The sequence below is a fragment of the Strix aluco genome, chromosome Z (assembly GCF_031877795.1).
Source record: "Strix aluco isolate bStrAlu1 chromosome Z, bStrAlu1.hap1, whole genome shotgun sequence".
Classification (NCBI taxonomy): Eukaryota; Metazoa; Chordata; class Aves; order Strigiformes; family Strigidae; genus Strix; species Strix aluco.
The window spans coordinates 22834565-22862280 of NC_133971.1; the positions used below are offsets into that span (position 1 = coordinate 22834565).

General features: G+C 43.6%; 1 protein-coding gene and 1 long non-coding RNA gene across 9 annotated transcripts in view; one reads left to right on the top strand and one right to left on the bottom strand.

The window, feature by feature from the left end:
- On the top strand, positions 1-11831 carry LOC141918872 (uncharacterized). Of its 3 annotated transcripts, XR_012621817.1 has the most exons (4): positions 1-1063; positions 1391-2453; positions 6793-7356; positions 11430-11831. It is a non-coding gene; the product is annotated as an uncharacterized LOC141918872 (long non-coding RNA). The 3 variants fall into 3 exon arrangements; XR_012621815.1 differs by having other exon boundaries at positions 1-2453; XR_012621816.1 differs by having other exon boundaries at positions 1-2453; positions 6863-7356.
- PTGR1 (prostaglandin reductase 1) overlaps positions 7473-27716 on the bottom strand; it is a 22745-nt gene continuing 2501 nt past the window's right edge. Inside the window, exons 1-11 of one of the 6 annotated variants that reach the window (XM_074813758.1) lie at positions 26017-26045; positions 24321-24376; positions 18518-18624; positions 16519-16564; positions 15733-15792; positions 14356-14523; positions 12352-12469; positions 11900-12055; positions 10537-10642; positions 9397-9515; positions 7473-8023 (exon numbers count right to left, since the gene is read on the bottom strand). In XM_074813758.1, coding sequence (XP_074669859.1) covers positions 7913-8023; positions 9397-9515; positions 10537-10642; positions 11900-12055; positions 12352-12469; positions 14356-14523; positions 15733-15792; positions 16519-16564; positions 18518-18623 — 990 coding nt within the window. In that variant the 5' untranslated portion in view covers position 18624; positions 24321-24376; positions 26017-26045 and the 3' untranslated portion in view covers positions 7473-7912. Of the gene's footprint in view, positions 8024-9396; positions 9516-10536; positions 10643-11899; positions 12056-12351; positions 12470-14355; positions 14524-15732; positions 15793-16518; positions 16565-18517; positions 18656-21041; positions 21162-24320; positions 24377-25286; positions 25342-26016; positions 26062-27716 lie in introns of those variants that run through there. The other 5 variants (XM_074813752.1, XM_074813755.1, XM_074813757.1 and 2 more) reach the window with 5 other exon arrangements.

Below are 27716 nucleotides of genomic sequence, written 5' to 3' on the forward strand. Positions count from 1 at the left end.
GTCTAGATTAATGCTGACCTGACAGCCTCTGTATCATTCAACAACTCTTCCCAGTGTTACCACAGAGAACTGCTGTGTTTTCCACCCGATCGAAGTGGCTTTGTTGCTGGCTTGGGTGTTGTCCTGGATAAGAGTTCAGGAAGTAAGCAGGACTGTAGCTAGCAGCTGTGCCTAATGCTGTGGTTAGGGCTAGATGAGCAGTGCTGCTCATTGAGCATCACTGATGAAAAAGCAATCCTTCCTGATACGTATGCAAACAATGTGGAATGGGTGAGCATCTTGTCTTTGTGGTAGGGAGCTCATGTGTGACTCAGCCTTATGCTCATTTCACAAGCATGCATGAATTTCCTGGCTCTTCGGGACTGGGGGCCTCAACAGCTTGCTGCATATGTTTCTTATTTGAAAGAAGATTTTTCTAGTCTAAGCAGTGACCACCCTTTAGTTGAGGATGAGCCATCAAGGATCTTGGATGCAAGCTCTTGGTTGTGATTATGCAATGACAAGGACATGCAAAATGTTCTCTGTGCAGCTCTGGCTATTTGACTAAGAGGAGTGCAGCTGAGCGTTTAAAAGGCTTCACACAGGTTAAGTGGGGAAACCACTACCCGAAGTGGTGCCATGGACAGATGTGTGGGGTGAGAATAATATGAAATTGTATGGAGCAAGAATGTACCATCAACATCACACCATCTGCAAACAAGCATTGCTTTTAAAATCAGTTCCTGGGTGGCCTACTTACTCCCCCTGGGCAGTAGCTGGGAGCAAGAAAGGTTTAAAAAATTCCCTGGTGAAAAGTCCTGGTGAAGTTCAGTAGGAGCCTTTTAACATCCACTTTTGTCCTTAAGAAATAAGGAAGCTACTAAGGTGTGCTGCAACATACAGTATTTCTGCCAAGGTGAGGCCAGACCAGGTTGTTACCTATTACAGCAGGGGGAAGGTGCAGTTAATAGGAAATGCTGCTCATGTGTTGAGTTTGACAATGCTTTGTTTACTTCCTTAATAAGATGCCACTTGCAGTAGCCTTGAAAGATCCAGGTGACAAAGAAGTGACTGGAAATTCAAGGTAGGATGGGGAAAGATCAGAAAGGCTGGAATAACTCTTGTGCTGAAACGGGAGTGTAAAGCAGTTCTTACAAGTGCAGTGAGTTGTCAGCTTTCTGTGCTGATCTTCCTGTTCTGAGAACTGGTATGTAGGCACAGCATGATGAAATAACTTGCATAGCCTTACTTGAAAGGAGGTGTTCTTTAAGGCTTGGTTCTTTGAGGAATATGCAGTGAGGATCTGTGCATTAGGTAAACTTCCCCTTTAAAGGAACCAGCAAGCATGTTCTCTTCAACTGTGTAGTTATGCCAGAATTTGAGTGTTTGAAGTTGGTCCTTGTCATTACAGGTGATGGATGGCAAAGCCTAATGGTTACACCTAGCTGAGATATAAGGAGTCTCGGTTTCTACAACAACAGTGCTGCTGCTGGGAGGAAAGAACCCCAGTTCAGGACAGGAACTGGACTGAGTCTTCCAACAGGCAAGAACATGGGGTTTCAGCATTTAACAAAGCCTAGATACAGCAAATGAATATTTTTGCCCTAAATGGAATGGGCATAAGTAGCCTTGCTAAAAACTTGGGCCATATGCCCTGCCACATGGGTATTGAGTAATAACCTGGAGAGCTCAGTGGGTGCATTTCATTGCTTGCTCACTTTTCATGTGAAGGAGTGATACTAGTCATTGCCATATGTCAGACAGTAGTGCATCAGTCACTTTTTCATTGAGTTCTGTGATCTGCTGTTTGGATGAACAGAACTGACTGCTTTGATCCAGGGATCTGAAAAGATGCCTTTAGAGGGGGAAGTGGTAGATGGCCAACTGACTTGAATGTTTGGAAGAAACTTGATGTACATGGCAGAGAATAAACAACATATGAAGGCTTCTTCTGTGAGTAAGGGCTTCAGGAAGAAGTTCTCCTCCCCTCAGGTAATGACTGCAGTCTGTTTCATTTGGCTGTGGAGTGTCTGGGATCTGTGCCCTGCTGTCAAACCAGTAGACCAAGATGCTTTTGTCTGCAGGCCTGTTACATAGCTTGCTTTCTTAGTGGGCTGGCTAAAAGGAAGAGAAGTAATTCCTTGAACACAGCAATTGGAACACATGGCTGGAATAACTAGGTGTAATGAGAGAGGACTAGCTATCATGAAAGGGAGAGCCAAGGGTCACTGAGTGGGCAAGGGAACTGTGTGTGATTAGATTGCAGTGAAATAGTGACACTCCTTAACTCCATCCATGTAGTCTGAAACTGCTGTCATATACTTGGGGAAGGACTCTCTTAACGACCCACACATCTCTTCCGTATCTTCTCTTACAGCAGTAAGGCTGACTTCAGTGCCAGTTAACCATCTGCTTCTCATTCTTTCCTTGTCCTGAATGAAGTTAGACTTGGATTCCCCCCTTGAATGGTTCCAGTAAGCATATTTTTAATTGTTTTAATGTTTAAATTCTTACTTATTCATCAAAACTAGCTGGATCTAGCAAGGACAAAAAACAACTACTATTTTACCAATGGCAACAAACTATGGCATAGTAGTTCCTCTTTGCTGTGCTCTATGACATGCAGTGTTCAGCCACCCAAGAAATTGGTTTGAGCCATGTGCTGGTGAAATCCTTGCTAAACTAACTCTGTAGTGCACCCTTGGTGAGTGGTGGGAGAGACTGATGTGTGGGTTGACCCTGGCTAGCTGTCAGGTGCCCACCAAGCCCCTCTTATCACCCCTTCAGCAGGACAGGGGGAGAAAATGACAGAAAAGCTTGTGGCTTGAGATAAGGACAGGGAGATCACTCAGCAATTAGTCACAGGCAAAGCAGACTCATACTTGGGGAAATTAATTCATTGTGATTAAACAGAGTAGGTTAATAAAATAGGAACAAATCTATAAAGACCTTCCCCTGCCTCTCCCTCCTTCCCAGGCTCAATTTCACTCCTGGCTCTTGCACTTCCCCACCCCTGAGCAGCACAGGTGAATGGGTGTTGTAGTCAGTTCATAACATGTCTCTGCTGCTGCTCCTTCCTCCTTGCAGTCTTGCCCTGCTCCAGTGTGGGGTCTGTGGGATACAGTCCTTTGGGAACAGACTGTTCCAGTGTGGATCCCCCATGGACCACAGGTCCTGCCAGCAAACCTGCTCCAGCATGGCTCCTCCACAGCCTGGAAGTTCTGCCAAGAGCCAGTTCCACTGTGGGCTCTCCATGGGCTGCAGTCTCCTTCGGGCACATCCCCCTGCTCTGGGGTGGGCTCCTCCCCAGGCTGCAGGTGGAGATCTGCTCCACCATGGACCTCCGTGGGTGCAGGGCACAGCTGCCTCACCATGGGCTGTGGGGGAATCTCTGCTCTGGCTCCTGGAGCACCTCCTCCCCCCTCCTTCACTGATATTGGTGTTTGCAGGGTGGTTTTTCTCACTCTTTCTTTTTCCCTGCTGCTGTTGTCCAGCTTTTTACCCTTCCTCAAATACATCATCACAGAGAGCTCAGCTTTAGCCAGGAGCAGGTCCCTCTTGGAGCTGGCTGTCACTGGCTCTGTCTGATGTGGCAGCTTCTGGTCTTTCCTCACAGAAGCCACTCCTGCAGCCCTCTTCCCCCACTACCAAAACCTTCATGTGTAACCTAATACACTGATGTGCTGACAAGAGATTGCAGGACTGAGAGGGCACCAGGCTTAGCAGGGGCATGGCCATGGCATGGAGTCTCTGCTCTGCATCTGAAGCAATAACTATACCAACTCTATACCAGCTGCTGAAACATTTATCTGTAGGTCTTCTTCAGTCAGAAGACCAAGCACAGAACTATGGCAGGAAGAAGAGTCTGATAAGGACCTCTGGGGAGGCTGTGGGTGCTGTACTCAGTTTCGCTAAATGGAGGTTGAAACCACACTGTGGCATCCTTACTTTCAATGGAGGTTTCACACAGGTGAGAAGCATACCTCTTTGGAGATGCCTCCAGATCTGGTAAGGATCAACCAGATGAGTCTGAGGAACTTGATTTCATCTTGCAGAGATGCTGGGGAAGCACATCCACATGAAATGCAATTTTTCTTCCTCTGGAGAGGAAAAGCTGAGATGGTCTGGGCTGGTAGATAGAAAAGGTGAAAAATGCGTGGGAGCTGTGTGAAGCCTTATCTCTACCTGCAGCTGGTGAAGACAAATTTGTGACAGTTGCAAATCTCCACAAGGTGGCAGTGACCCTCTATGTTTATACATACATTTCTACACACACAGGGTCTGGGAGTGCCTTGTGTTTTTTCCTTCTCAGTCAGCACTAGGGTGATACTGGGCTAGAGGAGAATGCTTGTGGGATGGGTTCCTACTATCCAGGCAGCACCATCTGCCTGGCCCCCAGGAACAGGAGTACCTGGGATGGATGTGGCAGAGGTGTGAACAGACTCTATGGAGGTGGAGAAGGCAGGCATCGGGTCCAACTGCATCTGCAGAGGAAGAGTTTTAGACCAGGCTTGTGTCATCACCCCTCTACTTGAGTCAGTCCATGACATTTCCTCAGGGAAACAGTCTTTGTGTCTGTCTGTAGTTCCTCTGAGAGAGGAGTCTGGGGGAAGAGCAAGGGCTGGCACTGTGCACAGTCCATGGAACTGTGAAGCCTGCTAAGGGAAATGCAATGGTCAGTTTTTGTACCACTTAGCAGGATGGCCCCAAAGGCTTTCAGCTTACTAGGAAGCAGATCCCATGTTCAGCTAGTGATGAGGGGCTGAGGGTAGGGACAGGGAGGCATCTCCCTGCACTGTAGGTAATAGCCAGCAGCAGGCTAAGCTGTGAGTGATGTGTTTGGAGCTGGTGCTGTCTAGCTGATTGGGGATGTGAGAGATGAACATCTATAGTCAGGGGTCATGGGATCATGGTAAGATCAAAGAATGTGAAGTATGTCTTGCTTGCTTCAATACAGGCTGCATCAGAGATGCTGTGGGGCTTGATGCTGGATTTGATTCAGCTGGGGAACAGGGCTCATGTGAGAGTGGATGCTGTGACTGGGCTGTGTTGTCCTGATCCCTCCTGTGGGCACCCACCCTGGAGAACCATGAGAGAAGCTCAGCAGGCAGCAGTGCACTCCAGGGATAGCTCCTCACTTCAGCAACCCACAGCTCTTTGCAGCAATTCCCAGGGCTTCCTGAGGCCACCCTTGGTATGGCAGGCCACAGTGAACTCCTCAAGGCTGAGCCCCACTGTGTCCTGAGCTCAGGCAGGTTATTGCCACCAGTCCAAATTTGCTTAGGAACAGGGTGCAAAAGTTGCAATATTTATTACACTGAAACACCTCTAATCTGGAGACTATTTCATTCTGCACAGGCAAGCATATGGCATTAAGTGGTTAAACCACTACTCTAGACATGAGATATATATATAGAGAGAGATGAAGAGCTATTTTGCCAACAGATGAAGTCTGCAGCTAAGATCATTAAATAAACTCTTCCTCCTGCTCTCACACATCCTCAACGAATTGGGATCCTAAATGGCCTCAAAAATCCCACTGTCAAGCCTACTTGCTAAGTGTAACTTAGTGGCACAGACATGGCCATGTGGACTGGAAAAAAGCAGCACAAAAAGCCCAGAGATGACTGCAGGGCCCTTGAGGAGTAGGCACTACACCTTGGGCTGAGCTGACACCACTTTCGCCTGCAGACACAGGCAATGGAAGACTGCTGCAGTGCCAAGGAGGACCTAACCCCAGGCAACCCCTTCTGACAGACAGTGGGACCACCAAGAGCTCACCCTTTCCCAGAAAGCCTTTAAGTTCAGCTGCAGAGTGATAACGTTAAAGGAAGGGTGATGGTAGCCAGCATCTGCCACTCACAGGCCTTGTGCAACTGGCTGGAGGCCAGCACTACCAGTGCTCTGCCTAAAAGCATGTCATGTATTGACAGAAAGGGCCTGTCCCAGCAAAACATCACTGTGCCCTTGCTCTCTGCTGGGCATTGGCACCTTGTTCAACTTCATGATACTGATTGTACTCATAGGGTTAGTTTGTGTCACTAGACAGGAGAAATACAGTTTTTGTGACCTTCAGCCTACCTTGTGCCACTGACACTCCCATGACTGTCAAGGAAAAAAAAAAATCTGTGTTTTTAATACTCTGGTTTTATTTTCATCAACATGTTATGGAAAAATTCAGGTATCTTTCTGTAAACTTTAGAACTTTGAGGACAACCAAGCTTACAGTGAGAAACTACTGCAAGATCTCCAGACAGTGCCAGGGAATGAGGGATATTATCATCATTAGTCATGTGCTGGCAGTGTCCTGGTGTGTAACAGAAAACTTGGATTTTCAGGAGGAAATAGCTATGTTCCCCAGTGAAGTTCAGAGGTTTGGGGGGGGTTTGGTTTTAAAAGAAAATATTGTGTTTTGGGGGCAAAACAGCCTGCAAAATTAGCTGCAATTCATGAAGCATGAAATCCATACACAGACAGTGAGGGGAATGTACATGTCAGCATTTGATGAGAAAGCAAGATGAGCCAGGATTATTCTGACTGACAAATCTTTCTGCAACTCTGAACAAGGGATAGGAACTTCCTGTGGCTATTTTTAGTTCATTCCCAAATTGTAACTTTACTTGAAACAGATCATTAATTCACTGGGCTTAAAACAATTCAGGTTTTTAGGACTTGCAAGTTCTCTAAAAATTTCTCAATAAAAAGCTGCCAAACAGCAGCAGACCTCTACACAGTGGATCTGAAGCCAGCTGACAACACACTCCATTTTCTGGTTTACCATTTTTCATGCTGCACAGTGGTATTAACTCACAGATCTTTCTCAGAGGCCAGTTGAAAACCACAGCACTGGAGCTAACCCAAACTGGCAATTTGTTTTCCTCAGAAAACCCTATGAAGTAACCAGAATGTCTGCCCTACTTGTGCCAAGATGCATTGCTTCCCCAGTGGCCAGTCAACCTGTATTTCAGGATATGGCGTTTTGTTCAGTCCACTCAAGTATTGATTGATCTACATCTTAAGTAAGTGATCTCTTGTCGTTGACGGACGGAACATCTAACCCTAACACTGCAAAGTCATTAAGGCCACTTAGGATCCCTCTTCACAAATCAGTAATGAGACCTAAAAATTAACCAAATCCTCCACAGTTGAAGGTGGATCACCATCACCTTCAATATCTGTCTGTATCCCATAGTTACAAGTTCTTGTTCTGGCTTTTTCAATATATTTAAGATATTTATTGTTGCTAATCTGTTTGTCTCCTTCACTTGGCAGCATTTGGGTCCTGGACACCAATTTGATCTTCCAGGAGAGCCAGGGTGAACACCATGGCAAGGTCAACTCTAAGCTTGGACACCAATGGCCAAATTACTCAAGGAAGTAAGTATCCATATCACCTGTACTGTGAGATCTGCTGGGATAAATAAGTGCTTGCAATATTTTAGCCACTCTGTGTTAACTGCAAGGAAGTGGAGGGCATTCCACAAACAAAACTATCAAAGTATCCATTAACAGATTTATTTTTGATTTTCGCATCTCAGAATAACTGATGAAATTAAAAAAAAAAAAAAGCCAGCCAGTAAGGAAGCTGGGAACCCCCAGGTGTTGTAAGCCTACTCTTTACTCCTTGATATTGGTTAAAAAAATCCCTCTTGCCGAGTTCGGGGTGAAATCAGTGGGTAAACAGTAGTCATCAGATGTGCCATCAGCTGGCAAAGCTTTTGGAATTGTTTTCCTTTCTACAAGCCAACTTGTAGAAAGATTCAAGACACTATTAGATCTGTTAGAGTTCTCATGAAGTTCAGCAGTTTTAAGGCACTTTTTTGTGTAGCTTTGGGAAAGCTACACAAGTTCTTCAAGAGCAAATCAATTAGCATATGCTTACACTTATTAGCCCTGTTATTAACAGAAGTTGTCTCCCAGGAATATGTGACCTTCAGACTTTTACAATGGCTTTTCCAATATTTTCTCCCTTTAACATTCCAATGAAAGCCGTTGGCATGTTCTCAAATCCTTCAGTGACATGTTCATGGCACTTCACTTTTCCCTGTCAAAAGTAAGAAAGGAAATCAATGAGTATTCATTCACCAGCTGCCTACTTTTTTCCTCTTTGGGAGTCTAAACTGCAACCAAATTTTCTCCAGCTTGTGTTTCATCTGAAACAAGCAAGCTGGCACACACCAGGGTAACTTTGCAAAACTAGGTACGCTGTGTGAGGATCTGATTTTGTTGCAACACCTTCTACTCAGAGTCATAACATGGAGCAAAAGCCACTGCTGTAAAACCACACCAGGACAGATTTAGAGCTATTTGATCCCCAAACAATGAACAGGTAGGGGATTATTTCCCCAAAGCCAGGCCTGTCTCCACCCATAGAGAAGTATGGAACTGCAAATCCAAGAGATCAAAAGCTGAGCCATCTGTAGTGGTTTGAACTTGGCTGGTAGCCAATCACCATGTGGCCAGTTGTTTACTTCCCCTCCCTCCCTGGTGAAATAGGGGAGGGACAAAAAAAAAAAAAAAAAAAAAAAGAAATTTGTAGGTTGAATAAAAAAAAAATTAGTAATAGTAACAAAACAACAGGAACAATAGTAAGTCCCAACGGGTAATATACAATATGGTTGCTCACTGACTGGTACAGAGCCCGCCCCCAGCAGCGATCGTGACCGCACCAAAGATCCCGCTGCGCAGACCAGAAGCGGAAATGAGAGAGACCCCCACCTCCTTTATATATTGAGCATGACATCACATGATATGGAATACTCCAGTGACCGATCCGGGCTGGTCCTCTAGCTCAGCCCAAGGAAAGCTAACTCTATCCTGGCCGAAAGCAGGACACCATCCCAAATCCTCATGTTTGTAAAAGCTAGAGCCTCTTAGCCTTTAGTGTTCACATTCACAAGGTTTTCACAGCCATGAACCAAGTGTTAAAACTCAGCCTCCATTTGGAAAAATAAAATTTAAGAAATTCCCTATTAACTCCCTTTAAAGCCCAGCTCCCAATTCCATAAAAACATCCATTCTTGCCAGCAATTTCAGCACAACACTACAATGGAAATCCTTGCTTACACTACAAATAAAGGGAAATTTCTGAATGAGAAATAGAGGAATTACTCTAAATATGAAACTCTTCATTGCCAGAGAAGTATTTTGAATTGCTCCAGGAAGCATCCTTTTTCAAAGCCTACATGTATTCTGAAATACATCTAAGTCCACAAGCTAATATCTCAGGTCTCAACAAAGCAGAAGGGATCACACATGTTCAATTTGAGTGTCCCCAAGAGGCTCAAAGATCAAGTTAGGTGGAAGAAAAGTATCACACTGGGACCTCATCTCAATAGCTATGACAAGAGACCCCTTGCAAAGGGGGAAGCTGTGGTGTGAGTACCCCTTACAGAAAACTACCCCTTCCTTCCTTACCTCCACGACCCATTTTAGCAGTGCCTTCAGACCTTCCTCCCAACGGTTATTCCACCGAGTTACGATAAACCCTTTCATTTGAAGTTCTTGGAAGATCATTGGAACCTGCATGTAAGGCCCTGCAAGAGAAAGGAACCAAAAAACCACCTGCAATGTCAATTTCATTTAAAATAAGACCCAAGCTGTAAAGAGAGCTTTTAGACGGTAAAGACTACTGAATTACTTTGCTCCAGCCAGAAGCAACTGCTGTTTTTTCCGAACAGAATTTCCAGGACAGATGACCAAGGATTCATGGACAGAGAGCCACCCAGGGAAACAAAGGCCTGATGCGTATAGCTGTGGGGCTAAACACCCAGCACTTCTGCAAATAGTTTCATTCAGAAGTGACCTCAGCTTCACCTGAGAGGCTTCAGCTGAATCCTGTTTTGACAGCTTGTTTGATAGCCTGCCAAGCTCTTATGCTCTTCCTAAATCTCAAAGAAGTTATACACATTAAAAAACAGTTCCATCAATCATAAAAATGTGTGATAGTCTCCCCTCTCTCAAAAGCCTGTCCCATTTTTAAAGTGACCTAGGAGTTCAAAGCCAATCAGTTGTCAAAGAGAATTCAGACCTCCTATTTCTTCTAGAAGGCAAATTTTGAAAACTTAATGCTATTGAAAGTGAGTATTCATCTCAGCCTCATCTCCCAACAGTTTCACCAGTTGCTGAAATCTTATGGAAAAAAATAACCAAAATACCCCAAAGCTGTCTTATCTAAAAACCCAAGGGAAATCTCTCATCTAAAAGTATGTACTGTGTAAATAGCATCATGCCATCACACCTGCCTTCTACTGATCTCTATCTGCTTAGAGCCCTGGGGAGTCCTGCTTTAAGTAATTTAGTCTCTCCTCATTTCTAATCAGCTGATGTTCTCCATCCAATACGAGTGTGCACAAAGGAGGATGAGTGCCTGTACAAACAAGGAGTGTGGTCACTCCCACTGTCCCAGACCAGTGGTTAGCTACCCAAATGTATGCATACATACACTCAAATGGCATACGAAACAAACAATAAAATCTCAAGAGACTCCCATTATGTCTTTCTCTCTGCCATCACCAAACAGGAAATAAATTTAGACACAAGAAAGCAGGCTCTCACCTTTCTGAGGCACAGAGACATTGTACTGAGAGATAGCTCCACAGACTGCAATCCTTCCATATTTCTTCATCTGGTTGATAGCAATACTGGCAAATTCTCCACCCACCTACAAGAACCAGAGCATGTGCAGCACTAGAGACAATCCAGTGTTTGGGACTGACTGCCAAAAACTGCCAACCTTGCATCGTTGCACCAACAGGTTCCATCAAGGGGTGGAGAGCTGAGTTCCACTACTCCAAAGACTCAGTGGCTGCAGAGACCCTTACACTTAGTCAACACCTACAAGGACTCAATCTCACGCCTCTAAAAATTAGTTATGAACATGGAGCATCATTTTTAATGCCAAATCTGCTTCACAAAGCTTGGTTTGGAAGTGTTAGATCCCTCTTCCTATGATACATGTCTAAGGACACTAAAAAGCACCACCTCTACTTTTCCCCAACACAGGTCTGCACTTTTACCTATTCACATCATGGTGATGTCAAGTTTTTACTTAATGATTCTCTTCTCCCATACACATGGATGTGCTGTGTTCAGAAGCTTTTAACGGAGAAGAGCTGTGAGAAAATTTACTGCTGGGGAGAGCTCTGCACAAAAGTTGAAAGTGAGAGGGAAGGGAATGGTATGCAGGTATAATGCATACATTAGCTATACCAGGAAATTAAAAAAGCCAGGGCTTGTTTTACGGCTTGGCTGCAAACTGATGTGGTTTGACTGCATCCATACTGTTAAACTCTCTTAGCCTCCAAAACAAGATGGTCATTCAAACACTGTATCGGGAAGAGTCCACAGCCCGTTTTAACTTCAGCTGTACTTGGGAGAGGTCAGGAATCCTCTAATAGGCTGCTCCAGCAATTTTACAAGTGGGCCTTGCAACTCTTTTGTTGTTACAGGTACTGGTGTAGCCACCCGGAACACGTAACATGGGGCCATACACGCTCGCTCCCCTTCCAGCAACAGCAGAGAACTGCCTGTGGTCCAAGGTGGAGCCAGGAACGGACTGAATCTCTCTCTGTTCAGCATCAGTTAAGTGTTCACTGTAACCCTCACGTCCCCAAAACATGCCATACTTTCCCGAGAGCGAAGATAAGCTTCTCTCTCTTCATTCACAGACACCACCAACAATCCAGCTTTGCCTTTTAGTCTTTGTTTTCTCTGTTACTGCCCAAGTCAGCTGTGGAGATAAGTGTGGGAAGGGAACAAGAAAGCAGTAAGCTGTTATGGACACCATTTCTCAGTTAGGTGGAACTCAATATCCAGATCCTGGTGTAGTCTTCAATTAGACGTATACAATATTGAGTTCCTGCTATAGTTTAAGGAAAATGACAGTCTGCTCAGGGCAAGGCCCTCCCTCTGAACTCACGTTGTCAAAGAAACAGTCATAGCCATCAGGAGAGGCTTTACGCAGTGCTTCATCCAGAGATGTAACAGTCTTGTAATTAAAGGCTTCATCAAAGCCTATTTTTTTCAGATAGGCAACCTTGTCATCTGAGCCAGCACAGCCAACCACTTTGCAACCCTGCAAGGAAAGGAGAAAAACATTTCTAAACATCCCCTCACAATACAGGCTAACACTCACAGAGTGCTGGGTGGAGGGCTCACCCTTAAAGTCAGGCTGTCATCACCATACGAGTTCCTGAGCTCTAGGAGACATTCAGCTAGCTTTGCCACATCATCAGGAGCTTGTCCCATCTCAGGACCTTACTGCAGGCATGCCTTCAGGGACGCTTGCCCTCCTGATCATTCATAGACTTGTTTCCCCATCTCCCAGGTGAGCCTTCTGAGGAGCAAGTATGAGCATTTCAAGTCACTCACCCCAATTTTAGCGAGCTGCCCCACCACAGAGCCCACAGCACCAGCTGCAGCATTAACCAGCACCGTCTCTCCTGGCTTCACCTTGCAGACCTCCAGAAGACCAAAATATGCAGTGAGGCTGTGAAGAAAAAGAATGCTCAGTGAGGAATAAGACACCAGACACAGAGATGTGACATGACCACATTGAACCAAAATATCTTCACAATCAGAACGAGATTCAGTTTCTCTCATTCTTTATGAAATACAAAAATTAACCCAAACTTCTTAATTTGGCTTTTTTACAGCCATCCCAAAACCAGATACACTACTGGGAAATGGGATACTGTGGCAGAAGTCTACCTTAGGTGAAAACAGCTTTCCTTGTGCTCGCTAGTCAGAAGGAGAAACACAGAGAGAACTCTGCAAGGTGACAACTCAGTTACACGCTGTAAATCCAAGATAGACAGAGGTCAGTAGCCAGCTGGTATCCACCAGATTGAAGCAAAGATTAAATGATACTCATCACAAATCAAAGCTGGCAGAAAAAGAAGAAATGGTGGCAAAGCCTTGCTGAACTGATGGGCACACTACTCTTGAGGACTACTGTGCACAGCTATGGCTACTGAGTAAATAGTAATCTGTAAGAACCACTGAAGTTTAGCTCAAGCGTGTGCCACTGATCATATAAATACTGAATGACATTGGGCTCTGCAAGCCTCCTGAAGCAATGTGATTGACTGGCCCAGAATCCCAACAAACTTTTCTTCTAACATCTAAATTCAAGTTTAGAGCTTCCCACTTGGTCTGAATTGAAAGGGTGAACTGAATCCATCTAGCAGCTGTCTGGAAAAACGTGCATCTCGCCTGATGTCAAAATGAAATCTGGGAAGTTCTACATCACACACAATGTTACGACAATTTTGAAAGCCTTCCGGGTCAACAGGACTGACCAACTCCTGATCTCCCATACAAACTACAGGGAAAGAGAAAAGAAATGTGAGAAGATGACAGAGACTGCAGTAGTCAACATGGATTCCGAAGCACAGCAGCTCTGTCTGCTGCAGTACAATTTAAAGGACCTCTGTTTTGCTGCATGATATGACAGCTTGTAAGGGACGAGCCCCAAGTGGCTGTACTGTGAGCCCAGGCAATGTCCCCAGAAGTGTCATAGGGAGGGGCCTGGCATCACTTCTCTTGATTTCACTGGTGTCTCAACCACTCCTGGAACTGGAATGAGTTTTCCAGAAGTCCAAGAACTGGAGCCAATAAACAGTGGCATGTACAAGTCTGGGAGGGACTCTCTCTCTCCCTGCACCAAACCCACCCCATTGGCAGATCCAGTGCTGGGTCCAGGACTGATGATCTTTCCAGCTCGCTCGCTCTTTCTCTTTTCTCTTAAAGTTGTTAAAGGCCTCCCTTGCTTTCGCATAAAGCTGCATAGCTCAGGTAGATACAACTGTGAGAGTGCCAACATTTACAGATTATTTGTTCTCTATGTTCTCATTAAAGTTGATGTTTATGTACAGACCTTGAGTGTTATCTCACCTTAATCCACATTGAGGGGATTTGCGAATCTTAGTCACTCCCCTCTCCTCACAGGTGGGATGTGACACAGCTATCTTTTGGGCATTCTGGGGGCAATTCTGGAAATATGGTGATAGCAGAAGAGCCCAATCAGCAAAAGCAGACTAGTCCAGGTGCCAGTGAAGTTTGAGTCTTTCCACTGAGGTTAATTCAGACTGAACTGGATTCTTTCCAGCTCCTCCTGGATGTTCTTCCTACCCTATTACAACTCCTCAAGGAGAGGCACCATAATCTCCAAGGGAAATCTCCTCTGATCTAGGGGATGAGCCAAACTTCAGACCTTCTACAGGGTAAGGGTATCCAGAAGCACATATGGTTTTTTACCAGAATGAGCAGACAACATGCTAGTAGAACAAGATGAGGGAAAAGGGTCATAGACAAGCAGAAACATTCTGCACAGCAAAATCCAGGCGATAGTTGCCTTTGCATCTTGAAACTCACCCTGGCATGCCAACCGTCCCAAGAGCCAGAGATTTGGGGAGTGATTCCGGCCAATTGGAAGGAAAGTGTTGGAGGTCTTTCCCATCAGAGATGAAATGAGTTCTCCAGCCACTTCTAGCTACAACAAAGGCCCCCACTGTGAAAGCAGGATTCTTGCTTTCTACAATCCTGTTTAAAAGAAGGAAAAAAAAAATAAAATACCCTGTCAGAGACAAATCATTACCGGCTCTTCCTTCCTTTATTCCTGTTGCCCTGTTATGCAGGAGAAAAGAAATACTTCACATCAGGACATTTAGCCCATACCTGCTGATGCTGTAGCCTTTTGATGTCTTTCCTGAAATGTCTACTATCTCTCATCATCAGGTGTATATCAGGCAAGATGATTCTAGACTCAGCCCAGCCACAATAAATCCACAGATGCCAACTTTTTTTTGACTAGTACCAGTCTGATATGAATTCAGACTAGGCTTCCGTGAGTTAGAAGGCAGGAAAAAGGATGACAGGATTAAAGAGTGGAAAAGCAAGAAGTCACAAATAGGCTGCAGCAAGCAGTTCCCTTCTCAGACAACCTGTACCTCATTTAAAGGTTGAAGATCCTGAAGATGGAACTTCTTGGGGGTAACAAAACCAGAGAGAAAGCAATATCTAATAACAGGGAGAAGTTCATACTTGTGGTGTCTCTATGCCATATGAAAAGTCAACTTTCTTAGCCCAACAGGAAAACTACATTGGGAAGGATAGGTAAGCAGCTTTGAAATATTAGAAACTGTTGGCCTTCTGTTCAGCACAGTTGGTTGTTAATTTATCCCAGCCCTCAGTGTTACTGCAGCAAAACACAAGAGTCAAAGGCCACAGATATTCCTGGGCAGCAACTTAGAGGCAGCACAGCAGGAACGAGCTGACAAAGGGAAACATCTGTGTAGCTAGATTACCACAAAGGAAAGGATGGGTTTAAGCTTAGATAACCCTTTAGCTAGAGCTGTATCTCAGGTGACGCTGAGGTATTCTCAGCTGGAGTAGATAGCATGCATGGTTTCAGGCATGCAATTACTAGCACATCAGATTTTAAAATGTGAAGTTGACACTTACGGCAAGTACAATGGCTGGTCCTTCATACCTCTGCTTGTAAAAATCTCCTTTGAAAACATTATCACCAGAAATAACATAGATCGTATCAGAGGCCTAAATGCTCTCCAACAAGGCAAAAGAGGTTCTTAGAGGCAAAACACCTTCCAACCAATTACAGATGAGAGTACAGTTGCAGAAGTATGTAGACTCAAGTCAAGAATAGGTAATGCAGGCTGCAGATGTCTCAAATGTCAGTGCATGCCTTCGAGATCTGCCATGTGTTTGGATAACAAGAACTGAAGAACTTACCTGGCAACCTGTGTGCCTATCATTATGTCCCCTTCCTTCATGTCCCTTTGACTGTAAGGTCTGTAACAGGAAGAGATGGCTTACTGTAAGCAACTTCAATGACATTACAGATACACTATGAAGTAGTAGCTACTGTCTGACTCAGAAAAAGAGCATAAGCAGTGATGTTGTACAGATCAATGAGCTTGTCATTGTAATGACATAACTGCATGTTTTCCACACCCAGGTACTTGCGCATCCCATGCTGACCAAATGCTGGGCTAGAGTGCTGCGGACCCAATAGCATTAATCTTCCCAGCATGGTCCACCACTACAAGAAGGCTGAAACTACAAAGAACTACCTCTGACACTAGGATCCACCAGGCTTCTTCAAACCACCCAGTCTCTCTGTGCTTGAACTACCACCTATTAACATGGGCATATCAGCAATTTCCTACTTAGCTATGTATCCTTAAGTACAAGGTTGCTTAAGACAAGTGAAGCAGCTCCTGCAACAGGGCTGCAGTCTCATTTGAACCTGTTGCATTCCAGCAGAAGAGACATGACAAGGAACAACAGCAGAGTCCAAGAAAACTCTAGGGCTGCAGCATTGTTATCCTAATGTCTGGCTAAATCTGACACAGCTCCATATTGTGAGTCTTTTAATTTACACACATTTTATAAAAAGCAAAGGCACCTGGGACTCTGGCAACAGGGCGTGCTCCCTGTACATGTTCTTTTGAGGTTTAAGTGGGAAATCAAATAAGGTATCTTAGCCAGCAATTTGAACAGAAGAAAAAGATATACCTCATGTAAGGATCAACACTGAGAAACACTGATTCAAGCAGCAACTCTGCAACAAAAGACAAAGCAAATTCCTGGGCATTAGCAGTGCAGTAAAGCATAGTTTCCCCAAGTCAGTCTTTCAATAAAAGCAACAGGAATTCCTGACAGCTCAAAAACCCCATATCCCATCATCCTTTAGGGAAAAACTACCCAAAAGGACTACTACATTCATTATCTTTGTCTGGATTATCGCAGTGCTGTTACAAAAGACACTTTCTATAGTGTCTCTTTAGGAGGTTAGCTTGTTTTCAGCTCTTTAGCTGCCTTTTCTCTCTATCGAAGGCTCAAGAGGCCATATCCCCTACACAAAACACTAACTTACTTTCGACCAACATATAAAATGCCTTCCCATGATTTAACCAGCAGAGGGTGGTAAGAAACCTTGGCACTGGTCAAATGCAAACTACTTTTCTGCCTTAAACAGAAAGCACTAGGAAGCCTAATCCACTTTACTGTCTCTAATGACACTAGTTCTTGTGAAATACACTGCTAAGCAAATTTTAATTTAAATTCTCATTCATACAGCAGTTTTAGCTGTTCATCTCCACCTAATAATAGTTTTCATTGCCAGTGCTGCAGTGGTCTAGCTAGTACAAGCTAGAACTATATTCAGATAAAAATATTTTCCCACTACTCAGAGTGAGCAGGAAGAATACTTAAGGCCATGTAACTTAACAATAAAGGCCAACTTCTTTTAAAGTGTTACTCTAGTATGAATTTATGCCTCTTCTTTCTGTGGGGATTAAAATGGGAAGGAAGAAATTACTCCATGTTCTTAAATACCCACAGGCATGAAATTTTTAAGTGTGTCTGAATGCTATAGAAATACACATGCTATGAAAATACTTGAAAGTATATGTAAGAAGAAATCACCTTTCAAATCTTTAAGCTGTAAACGTAACTAGTACTTTAATGCAATTTTTTTGGTGCACCTTCTAAACTTGATTAAATTTTGTAAAGGACAAATGGTGGGGTGACGTTCAAGGCAGCATGGTACAGATGTCCATGTGAAGCCAAAAATCAAGGTTAATTCTTTTATCCACAGCTCTTGCATATAGTAAGTTACCATATTCCCTACCCTTTTCAAAGCAGAGAAACATAGGAATAAAACCTGTGTATTTTTATTCACTCTCTCTTACTGTCACACACGTCAAATATAACAGATAAGCACTGGCAAAAAAAAATAGATGAATGCAGACAAAAGTCTTGTCTTGTTGCTTCTTAAAATGAAAAACCAGCCCACACTGACTCCTGCCCTAAGGCCTCCCTGCTACAGGCTCTCTTGCACCCCAGTCACTCTGCACTCCACACACACCCCCCCACCCCCCCACCCCCCCCCCCGGCACTATCCTCAATACCTTCCCTATCAGCATGAAAAATTCCAATGAAAACCTACTCCCAGAGGCCACCACCTTCTTCAGCTTCCTCCAAAGGATTTTGCAAAATAAAGTAGATGAAGACCTTTCACCAGTAAAGCATGTTTAGGTTTACTACAGTTAACTCATTTGCTCTTTATCACAGTTCACTTCTCTCTTTTTAAATTGAAGCAATTCTGTTTCCTTGTTGCTGTCAGTTTCGAGGGCATATCACTTCAACAATTTTCTTCAGTAAGCTTTATTTGCAAATGCATTTGAATGCCTTTGCACCACGTGTGATTAGGCACTGTGAGTCTGTGAAATGCATGCCACAGCTGCTGCGTGCTGCAGTTAGCTCTGCCACTGTTTCTAAGTATTATCAGAAGGCAGCATGTCTTAAAACCCACCAAACCCCTCAGCATACATGTTCTTGAGCAATCACCCTTCTCTGCTAAGTGCATGGCTTGCCACAAGATGTGCAAAAATCCAAGCCATTTTCAAAATCCAAGCCAGAGAAACATACAAACAGTTCAGCAGACGCACAGCCATTTGTCAGCAATCAGACAACCTACAGAAAAAATAAAACCAGGTGGCACTTCACTTACCTCCATCCTTTAGATTTGGCAGCTCTATCATTTTCAGGTCAAAGTCACTGGTTTTGGGGAAACCCTCAAAATGCTTCTTCAGAACCCAGGCCTTGGCAGTCACCATACTGCACAATGAACAGCACGGTCAAAGAGTGCCTGTCAAAAGAGATGCCCAATGATGCCGGGATGCTCATGGGGGCTGGTTTAGACTTGACAAAGCAGAACAGTATCTTGATAACATGCCCTCACACAAGACAGCCTCTGCTTGCATCCTGTGGCAATATTGCCAGATCAACAAAACATCTGAAAAGCCCCCTCATTGCCTAAGCAATCCATAGCTTCCTGTGACCTGCTGGACCTCCCTGCCTGCTGGCAGCAAGCCCTGGTGTAAGAAGTCAACCCCAACAAGATGTATAGCTCCCACTCTAAAAGAAATTGAAGCGAGAAAATCTACTAGTTTAAGGAGAAAAAAAAATCCTGGAAGGAAACACTTAAACTCACTCTTTTGCCCCAGTTACATGGGGTGAGTACTGAACCTAAACTTTTACAAGCTTGAACCAAAGTGCGAGTGAGAAATATAAAGGTAAAAAAGACCTCTTTCCATGACACCCCATATGTTGAGAGAAAACACTTCTCCAGTCGCCAAGCTTAGGGCTTGGAACTGGTAGCACACTGTCACCATCATTTTTCATACAAGATGGAAACAAACAAATGACTTGCATTTGCTTTATCCTCACAAACCCTTTTTCCTTCCTATATGCAAGCACATCAACAAAGAAAAAGAAAGGGAAGTTTATACTTAGAGCAGGCAGGTGAAAAACTGTCTTCTATTGACAAGGTCAGTCAACAACCTTCTGCACCTGACTCAGCTGGCAGCTGGACTTCTTCAGTTACACACCTCCCAACAGGCAAAGACATTTGCTTTTATCCACAGAACAGGTTCCACCCTCAGTACACTTTCCCAGGAACAAGTTTAAACCCTCAGTAAACCTGGCACCGGGCACACCCAATGTGATCCACCTTTCTCCTATTAAGATTTGAGATCATCCTTAACAACCGCTCCAATTCTGTGCCTAGACAGTTGCACAGGGATGTTCTGAAATATGCCAAGCTAAATACACAAAACCCACAGTCCTAGAAACCACAAAATACTACAGTCTGGAGACCAAGACTATCCTCCAGAACAGGAGTTTCTTCAAATCACATTTTATCAGTCGAGTCCTAAAACTGTTAAAAGTTCTGCCACTGAGGAAAAATATCTAATTAAAAATTAATATAAAATTTGTCATTCAATCCATCATTTAACACAGTGAATGATCCGTACGTATGCCACTATCACAAGGTAACACTATAGATGTCTCTAGGAAATTTTCTACTCTGCCCATTCTAAACTTCTAAATAGAACAATGACAGAATACTGATTTAAGAGTGTTGTGGTCAACCAGATAAGGGAGCGAGTTACTCCAACTTTGTGTAAACAATGCATGTCTGGTTAACGCTAAAAAGATTGATAAGAGGGGAACATCCTGCCTGAGAAGGTGCCAAAGACTGGATGATTGTCTGAGAAGCATGAAGTCAGGGAAATCTGTGGGTAACTGAGGAAAAGATAAAGGTGGCAGGGGGGAGACTTCGACCACCGACTCAATTTAAGACAAATAAGATGTGCCCTCCCTCACCCTTTGAGTTTCTGCAGAATTAAAAGACACTGTAACTTTAAAGCAAGACTGGACACAAATACCTCTGCTTTGCGTGTATATTGGCATATTGCACACCGGTAAACGACCCCACTTGAGGGACAACACTATCATGACATTTACATAGTGAGATGGCTGCAGGGTCTCCAAGGTCATCCATACCCACTTGTGTGCTGTCATATTCACTGTTCCCAATGAACGCACTGCAGGATCAGAGCTTGTGTGGCTGTGCCTCTGCACGCTGGGATCAACGTGCATTGCAGAACCACCTTAAGAAACAGTACCAAGCTTTGGCACTTTGCCTCAACAGTGTTGCAATGAGGCATGTGGCATGGGAGAAAACTTTGCGCAGGAAGTCTTCAGCTTTTATTTTTCTTGAGAAAATACTGAAGTAGAATATGAAGGGTGGAAAGTGTAAAGAGACTGATATGTAGCAGCATGTTTAACTACAAAACACCTGAAGACAAAAGTACTGATTAGGAGCAGAGACCTGAGAAAATAAACAAAACTTTTATAAGATGCACAAGCAAGGACAAGGGAGAACAGGGCAACCTCTCCATTATTTAAATAAAAGCAAACCCCACCAGACCCACAAACTCATCAGCACTCAGCAACTTTCTGTGATGAACCAGGGATATTCCTGGTTCCTCGATAAGAAGCAAACACAGCACAGGTGAAGAGTTCCTGCATTAGGAGTGTATGCTGGGGAAATCACCTATATCACAATGTGTAGGTCTTTCACAAAATGAAAGAAGTATTATCAAGCTCACTATCAAAGTGAGCAGCCAAAACCAGCACTCCTCACATCCCACATACAATCACAAGAACCAAGCTCACAGAAAACTTACCTGCAGCAATCGCCATCTGACCTGCAAATACTGCTTCTTAAACAAAAACAAAAAATGCAGGTGGCACTCTCCTGGCATTTCCATCCACTGCTGCGTCTGCTTTGGTATCGACAGTGCGTATCTGTACTTTTCAGTAATACAAGATATTGTGGGACTGTAGCAACGACCAAGCAAACTCAGCAAAGGGGCTTACAGGAGCAAAAGGTGAGTTCAGAGTAACACAAAACTGATCCCACTCACTCGCTTATACCCACAGGCACTAAGAGGTGTTTGTCCCAGCAGTGTGTTTTGCGTTCAGACACAGGTACCCAAGTGCTCCAGCCAGGAATGACATGGGGACAAGGGCCACTGCTTAGGTTGGCAGCTATCTGCGGATGTGCCATTTGTACCCTCCGGGAGCCAACAGTGATTTGGAAATGCTTTGTCTCCCATCCTGTCCCACCTCTGTGAGTCATCAATATTGTCTCTTTTGTCTTTCTGCCTCAAGGCTCCAGCCTTGTTCTATACATCCCCACCATCAGGTCTTAATAGCTTGATTCTTCACTTCACTCTGAGTACAGGAACACTTTGTCCCTTGTTTTAGGCTTTTGTTTTCCCTATCTGGTCCTCTAAGAAGCTGCACAGAGATGTCCTGCAGTCCTGATGATCTGCAAACAATCAATCTGCAAGCCATCAATATTGGCCATTTCTCTCTCTCTTCTACTGTTCCTTCTGGTGCTTCCACACTCAGATCTCCCATTCACACCAATCTTCACATTCCTGTCAAGAATTTCCACTTTTTGTGATACACAGATTTTTCAGCAGAGCAATGATTCCTCCTACAAACAATACTGAAAGATTAATTTCACTGAACCATTTTGATTACATGTAGTCCTAACTTTGGGAACAGGACAAATTTTCTGCTTATCACTTCTCACCTACTGAAATCGCATTATTATATCCACTTCAAGGCTAGGGATGTTTTCAGTAGGCTGCAAAACAAAAAGCCCCAAACCAAACAAAGAGAAAACAGAACAAAGACACATGCTTGATGAATGGATTCACAAATCACTTTCCAGGTCAACAAACCAAGATTAATTTGTATGTTTAGATATAAAATCGTAAGAACTGGTAAGGACTACATTACTTAAGCATATTAAAGAACTCTAAAGCACAAACAGCAGTGATGCAACATTTGTGGGGTGCAGCAAAAGCGTTACTGGACTAAGCATGTGATAGCCACCATCTCAGCTCCAAGAGCAGTACCCATTGTGCTGTAAAACTATTTCATTGTCTGTGTCAGTGGGTTACATAATACATTTCTTTTGTGTGTTTTCTTATAAAATGTTTCATAGGCCATTATAATCATTACTGCAAAGAGGCAGCTACGATAAAAACTTGAAAAAGAACAGTCCATGTGTTGTCCCAAAGCAGGGGGTCATCACCTGGTGTGCAAAGAGCCAGTTAACACAGAGAGTCGAGATATTTGTATTTATTATGTGGATGTGCATGCACAGGTGCCTGTTCCAAGACAGCACACCATGGTCCCTAAAACTACTATTATTTATACACACAGTTTTTACATACTCAATACACTGAAACATATCTACTATGCTTAGCATGTAAATTAGCATGCATGACTAGTTTGCCCTTTCTGCCACCTTCTTTTGAGTCTGGGGTGTAATTACAGTCGGTGATCCATGGGCTGATGGCTGTGATCTCCCCTTGATGCAATTACCTCTTACCTAGTCTCCTCTTAATTTGGCAGATTGTTGCAGCTCACTGTCTCTAGTTCCCATTAATCCTACCTAGGCTCCTGTTTTTTGTCATGCATATACAATAGCGGATTGTTTCAAGGTTAATCATTTGTTTCTACCATTATCCTAACAACTAATCATTTGGTTCTACAGTGTTCCTAACAAAGCTGACCTCTGACCTTTTAACATTCCTTTTAATAATCCAACATCACATGAAGGTGATAAAAAGACTCTTTTAAAAATAACTAATTTCTAGCAAGTTCCAGGAAAAAACGAATGTGATGCATTTCTGCCTGATATTCTTACAAAAGAACCATTAAAGCTTTTACTGAAATTGAAGTTCAAGACAGCATTTATTCTGATGTCCTTCAAACCCTCCTTGTCCTCTGGTCTAGCCCATCAAGTTATCAAAGAATAAAGTTTTACATTAATCTCTATCAACTTTTTCCATAAAATCAGACACCTAGGAAAGAAGTAATGGATTGGTGAATCTCAGCTTTGTGCACTAACAATATACATAAGAAAGCAAAGATCCAGTCTCTGTTCAGACTTCAGACTTCAGTTGGTGAAAACTGTAGCAGAGCTGCAAGCAAAGCACCTTCACACACGTTATCACAGCCACGTTATCCAAAATCAGCACAGGGAAGGACATTCACAATTCAGGGGAAAATGGGAGAGAAGAGAAGAAGGAAGAGGTGAAAATTGGGATCCCATAGTAGATACCAGCTATCTACTGGTAAGATAAAGAAGGTCAGGAATAAAGAGGACAGACAAGCCTGAGAAAATTGACAGTTTGACTGGAGGCTGAGGAGCTGGTGGTGACAGGTGAAATCTGGGAATCTTCACATTAAAGTAGAAGAGTAGCAAAGCTCTCAAGGGAGCGTAAGTCAAACCAGCAAAATTCACTTTCCTTAAGTAACCCCAACTAACATTCGTATCTTCTGTGGTATGGTTTCCTAGCCTGGGCTTGCCCAAATCTAACCTTGAGGACAAAATCGTCTAGAAGCCTGGCAGTCAAATTCAATTCAAATTTTGGGTTAGCTTAACAGTTCATCTTGTTGCCAGTCACAATTAATTTGCAGATATGGCTGAGGTACTTGTTTGCTTTTATTTTCATTCCGAAGCAGGAACAGCTATGCTCCTAGCTACACTGGAAGGAAAGGGTATCGTTAAAAGCTGAGTAAAGTATATCTCTCAGACATAATTAGTTTGTAGATTGGTGCTGAAGAAAAAACACCAATCACCACAACAGCAACATTGTTCAGGAAATCATCATCTCCTCTAGACCCTTTCCCCAGAACCAATTTGCACAGCCTCCTGCAGCATTTCAAAGCAATCTGTCAGGCATCAGCATAACGGACTTTCTAAATATTTTAAAAAACAAACAAACAAACTTAAAAGGACTTCTTGGCAGTAGAGACAGCCAAGGGAGTCATAACCCAGAGGTTACTTTAGGATTCCCCATGCATTACAGGATTACCAACTACCTGAGAGTGAATATGGCCTCAAATCATAAGTGCCTGCAAGTCTTAGCAAAAATTACCTGTTCCTCCCTCTGGCTTAGCTGTTACGATGCTTTGTCAGGAATTAACTTTTTTCCTGTGGTGAAAAACAAGGTAATGACAAACCACTCCTACTTTCAGCAGACAATATACTGTAAATACCTTAGCAAACATGATGCTGCATTATGAAGCAATAAAGCTGCAGCTTCACTTCTTTATGCAATGCTATCAAGCCCTGGAAGAAGGTCAAAGATCGGAGGTGCATAGTCATCACCTGGTAAGAAGACTGTGCCACACTGCACTTTGTTACAAGGCTGTAATTTCAAGAGAGGTTTAACAGTCCTGCTGAGCAAGCTCACACCTGGAAGGGAAAAGGGAAGCCAATGCTTGCACTGAAACAGGTCAGCTGCCCTTCTGCTCTCAGAAACTGCAGATAAAATGAGAATCTTAAGAATTTATACGATAGAATAAGCAAGAAACCCACAGATAGGAAGGAAGACAAGACACTGCAGGTGACCTGGGCTGACAAACTAAGCCAAAGCTTCCAGCAGGACCAGCTGTGATTCCGTGGTCACTGCAGGGGACTCTTAAGCTTCTTCCAAGTACCCCTTCTACCCCCCCCTTGCTTACATGTTGATACAGTCCAAGAACATGCTGCAACATCAGTAAACGCAAAATCTCATCAAAGCTGTTGAGACATACTACAGCACAGTTTCACTTCTTACATTTGCACGGACATGCCTGTTACGGCACCAGAGAAATGTTTCATTTGCTTGATTTTACAGCTTCCAAAGAAAACTCAATTTTTTTAGAAAGTTCCATTAAGCTTAAATTTCTAGAAAACTCCATTTAAATTAAACCCTAAACTTTTGACTACCCCAAGCAAGCAATTTTTTGTTTTAGGGGAAAAAGATAAGAAATCTCAGGCTGGTATGTGATATTATAAAGTTACTGCAGGATTTACTAAGACTGTCCATTGACTGCTTCCCTCATTTCTCATCACTTACCTCTACAAAAGTTAAGCACTCCTGTTGTCTGTGGTCTCTTGCAGTGTAATGTAACAAGACAGCCCTGTGTGCTCAAAAGGGAAGTTACAAACATACTTTCAAGCACGAGCAATCCCTCTGAGGGCCCCTCCTGAATTTCTGTAATATTACAACGGCAGATTCATCCTTGAATAAATTCCTGCTCGTAACACATGCAACCAGCTTCTCCCTCAAGAGGGAAACTCTCTGCTCCAGCCCACTCACCATATCCAAGACAAACCCATCATCTGTTACCACTCCAATACATCTGCAGTATTAAGGAGACTGAGATGGTTAAATGAAAAGATAAAGGGACAAGAGAAAAAAAAGTCAAGCCAATGAAAGTCTAAGGAACTGCAGTGGAATGGTGGAAAGCAGAGAGCAATCATCAGCACCTGTTGTATCACTGCTTTAGACAGTAGACAGCATCTGGCAGAAGGGGCCAGAGGACCTCCCCGCTACCCCAGCATACATCAGCTCAGCATAGTACTTTACTGTTGATGAGGGGAAAAAGTTAATAACTAATCTGTACCTTTAAGACCTGAGCCTTTTGCCCACCTAGCTGCAGAGAACTGATAAAAACAGCAGGTCCTCGAAGATAAGGAAGACAGAGCCTGCCTAGACAGACAATGGGATTATATGGAGAGGAGGCCAGTTCTGACCACCCGAAGCACACAGCTCAGCAGAAACTAGCAAAAGGTCAGAAGTTTACCAGCGAGGAAGCTTCATCAAACGACCACCAGAGAACACCCAACGACCACCACCACATTTTACAGAGCGTGGCTGGGGCAGGAACTATGTAAACGATTTCTGGGAAATCATTTGAATACTCCGGCCTTTTCTGGGAAAACTTATGCATATGTATACTGCCTATATAACCTGAGGGCTTTTAACTCTTGTGTGTGTGTGTGTGTTAGGAGGAAAGATCCCACACACACCCAGTGCCGCAATACAGGAATACCTGCTTAATAACTCCAGTTACTGAGTTTTCACCACGTCGCTGTTATATTCCACAGTGAGTGAAAATGGGTGCATCTGTGCAAAATGCCATCCTAGGGGTCCCAATGCCATGACAGGAAAGCCTGTGATGTACAGCCCCCTACAGATTTGCCTCTCACCACTGATCAATACTGATTACTCGTGTGAGCTCTGAGACATTTCCTATGATCTGTAAACTGGAGTGTCCATCTAGCCCTACCAGAGGGAATGCGATACTGGACCTGTTGGTCACCAACGCAAATGAGCTAATTGCTGATGTCATTGGAGGCAGCCTGGGCTGCAGTGATCATGCAGTGGTGGAGTTTGCAGTGCTGAGAGATATGGGTCAGGTGAGGAGTAGAATCAGGACTCCGAATTTTGGGAAAGCAAGCTTCCAGCTGTTCAAGGACTTAGTCAATAGGACCCACTGGGATTGACAGCCTTTTAGGGTATTGATCTCTCCTCCAGCATCCTTCTTTTCAAGGATTTTAAACCTCAACAGGAATATCAGCTCATGAGAGGTATAGGCTCAAGCAGATATAAACCTTCTACCTTGCAAGGAGACTGCAGTATCACCACAGACGAAACAACATCTAGTGAATATTCAACTTGTCTAGATTAGAAATGTACTTTGGTCTGTTACCTGACAGAAGGAAGGTCAGAATTTCTAAATCACCTGTTTAATATTTGGTCTGGTGTTTAACCTTTGTTCTTGCTTCCCTTCCCAATATGTAAGATTACTGAATTTCAATGTGCTAATCAAACTTTGAATAACTGACTGGATTTGCCAGTTCACCTGTGGTCCCAAATTCTCCAGGAATCTGAGCTATACACTACATTAGTGGATCTCAGATACTGTTGATTGGTGCAAGGAAATCTGCACCTGCTTTAGCCTGAGAGAAGCATGTTTTTTTTGCATGATGAACATTTAAGCAAGTAAAGCTGCATAAACACAGCAAAGAAGCAGATGTAAACAGGTCACTGATGCAATCTCCCGTAGTATCCTTACAGCCAAACTGATAATTTGGTGCATAAATGGATAAGAAGGTAGAGGATTGAAGGATTGTCCTGAGTGGGACAAAGTCCATTTGGCAGCGCATTGCCAGTGGCATCCCTCAGGGATCATACTGGGAGCCATAATGTGAGATGTCCTTAAAAAAGGCCTGGAAGGACAGAGTCCTTCCCCATCAGCCCAAACTTGGACCTAGCTGCATCTGGAGCTCCGTGTTGAGTTCTCAGCTCCCCAGTACAAGAAAGTCACTGACATATTTGAGCGAGTCCAGTGCAGTCATCAAGATGATGAAGAGACTGGAAAACTAAGAGACGAGGAAAAATTTGAGAGAAATGTCTTTGTTCAGTCTCCAGAAACAAAAGCTATGGGGAGATTTACTGCCTTCCACAGATTCTTAATAAGATAGTATTAAGAAAATGGAA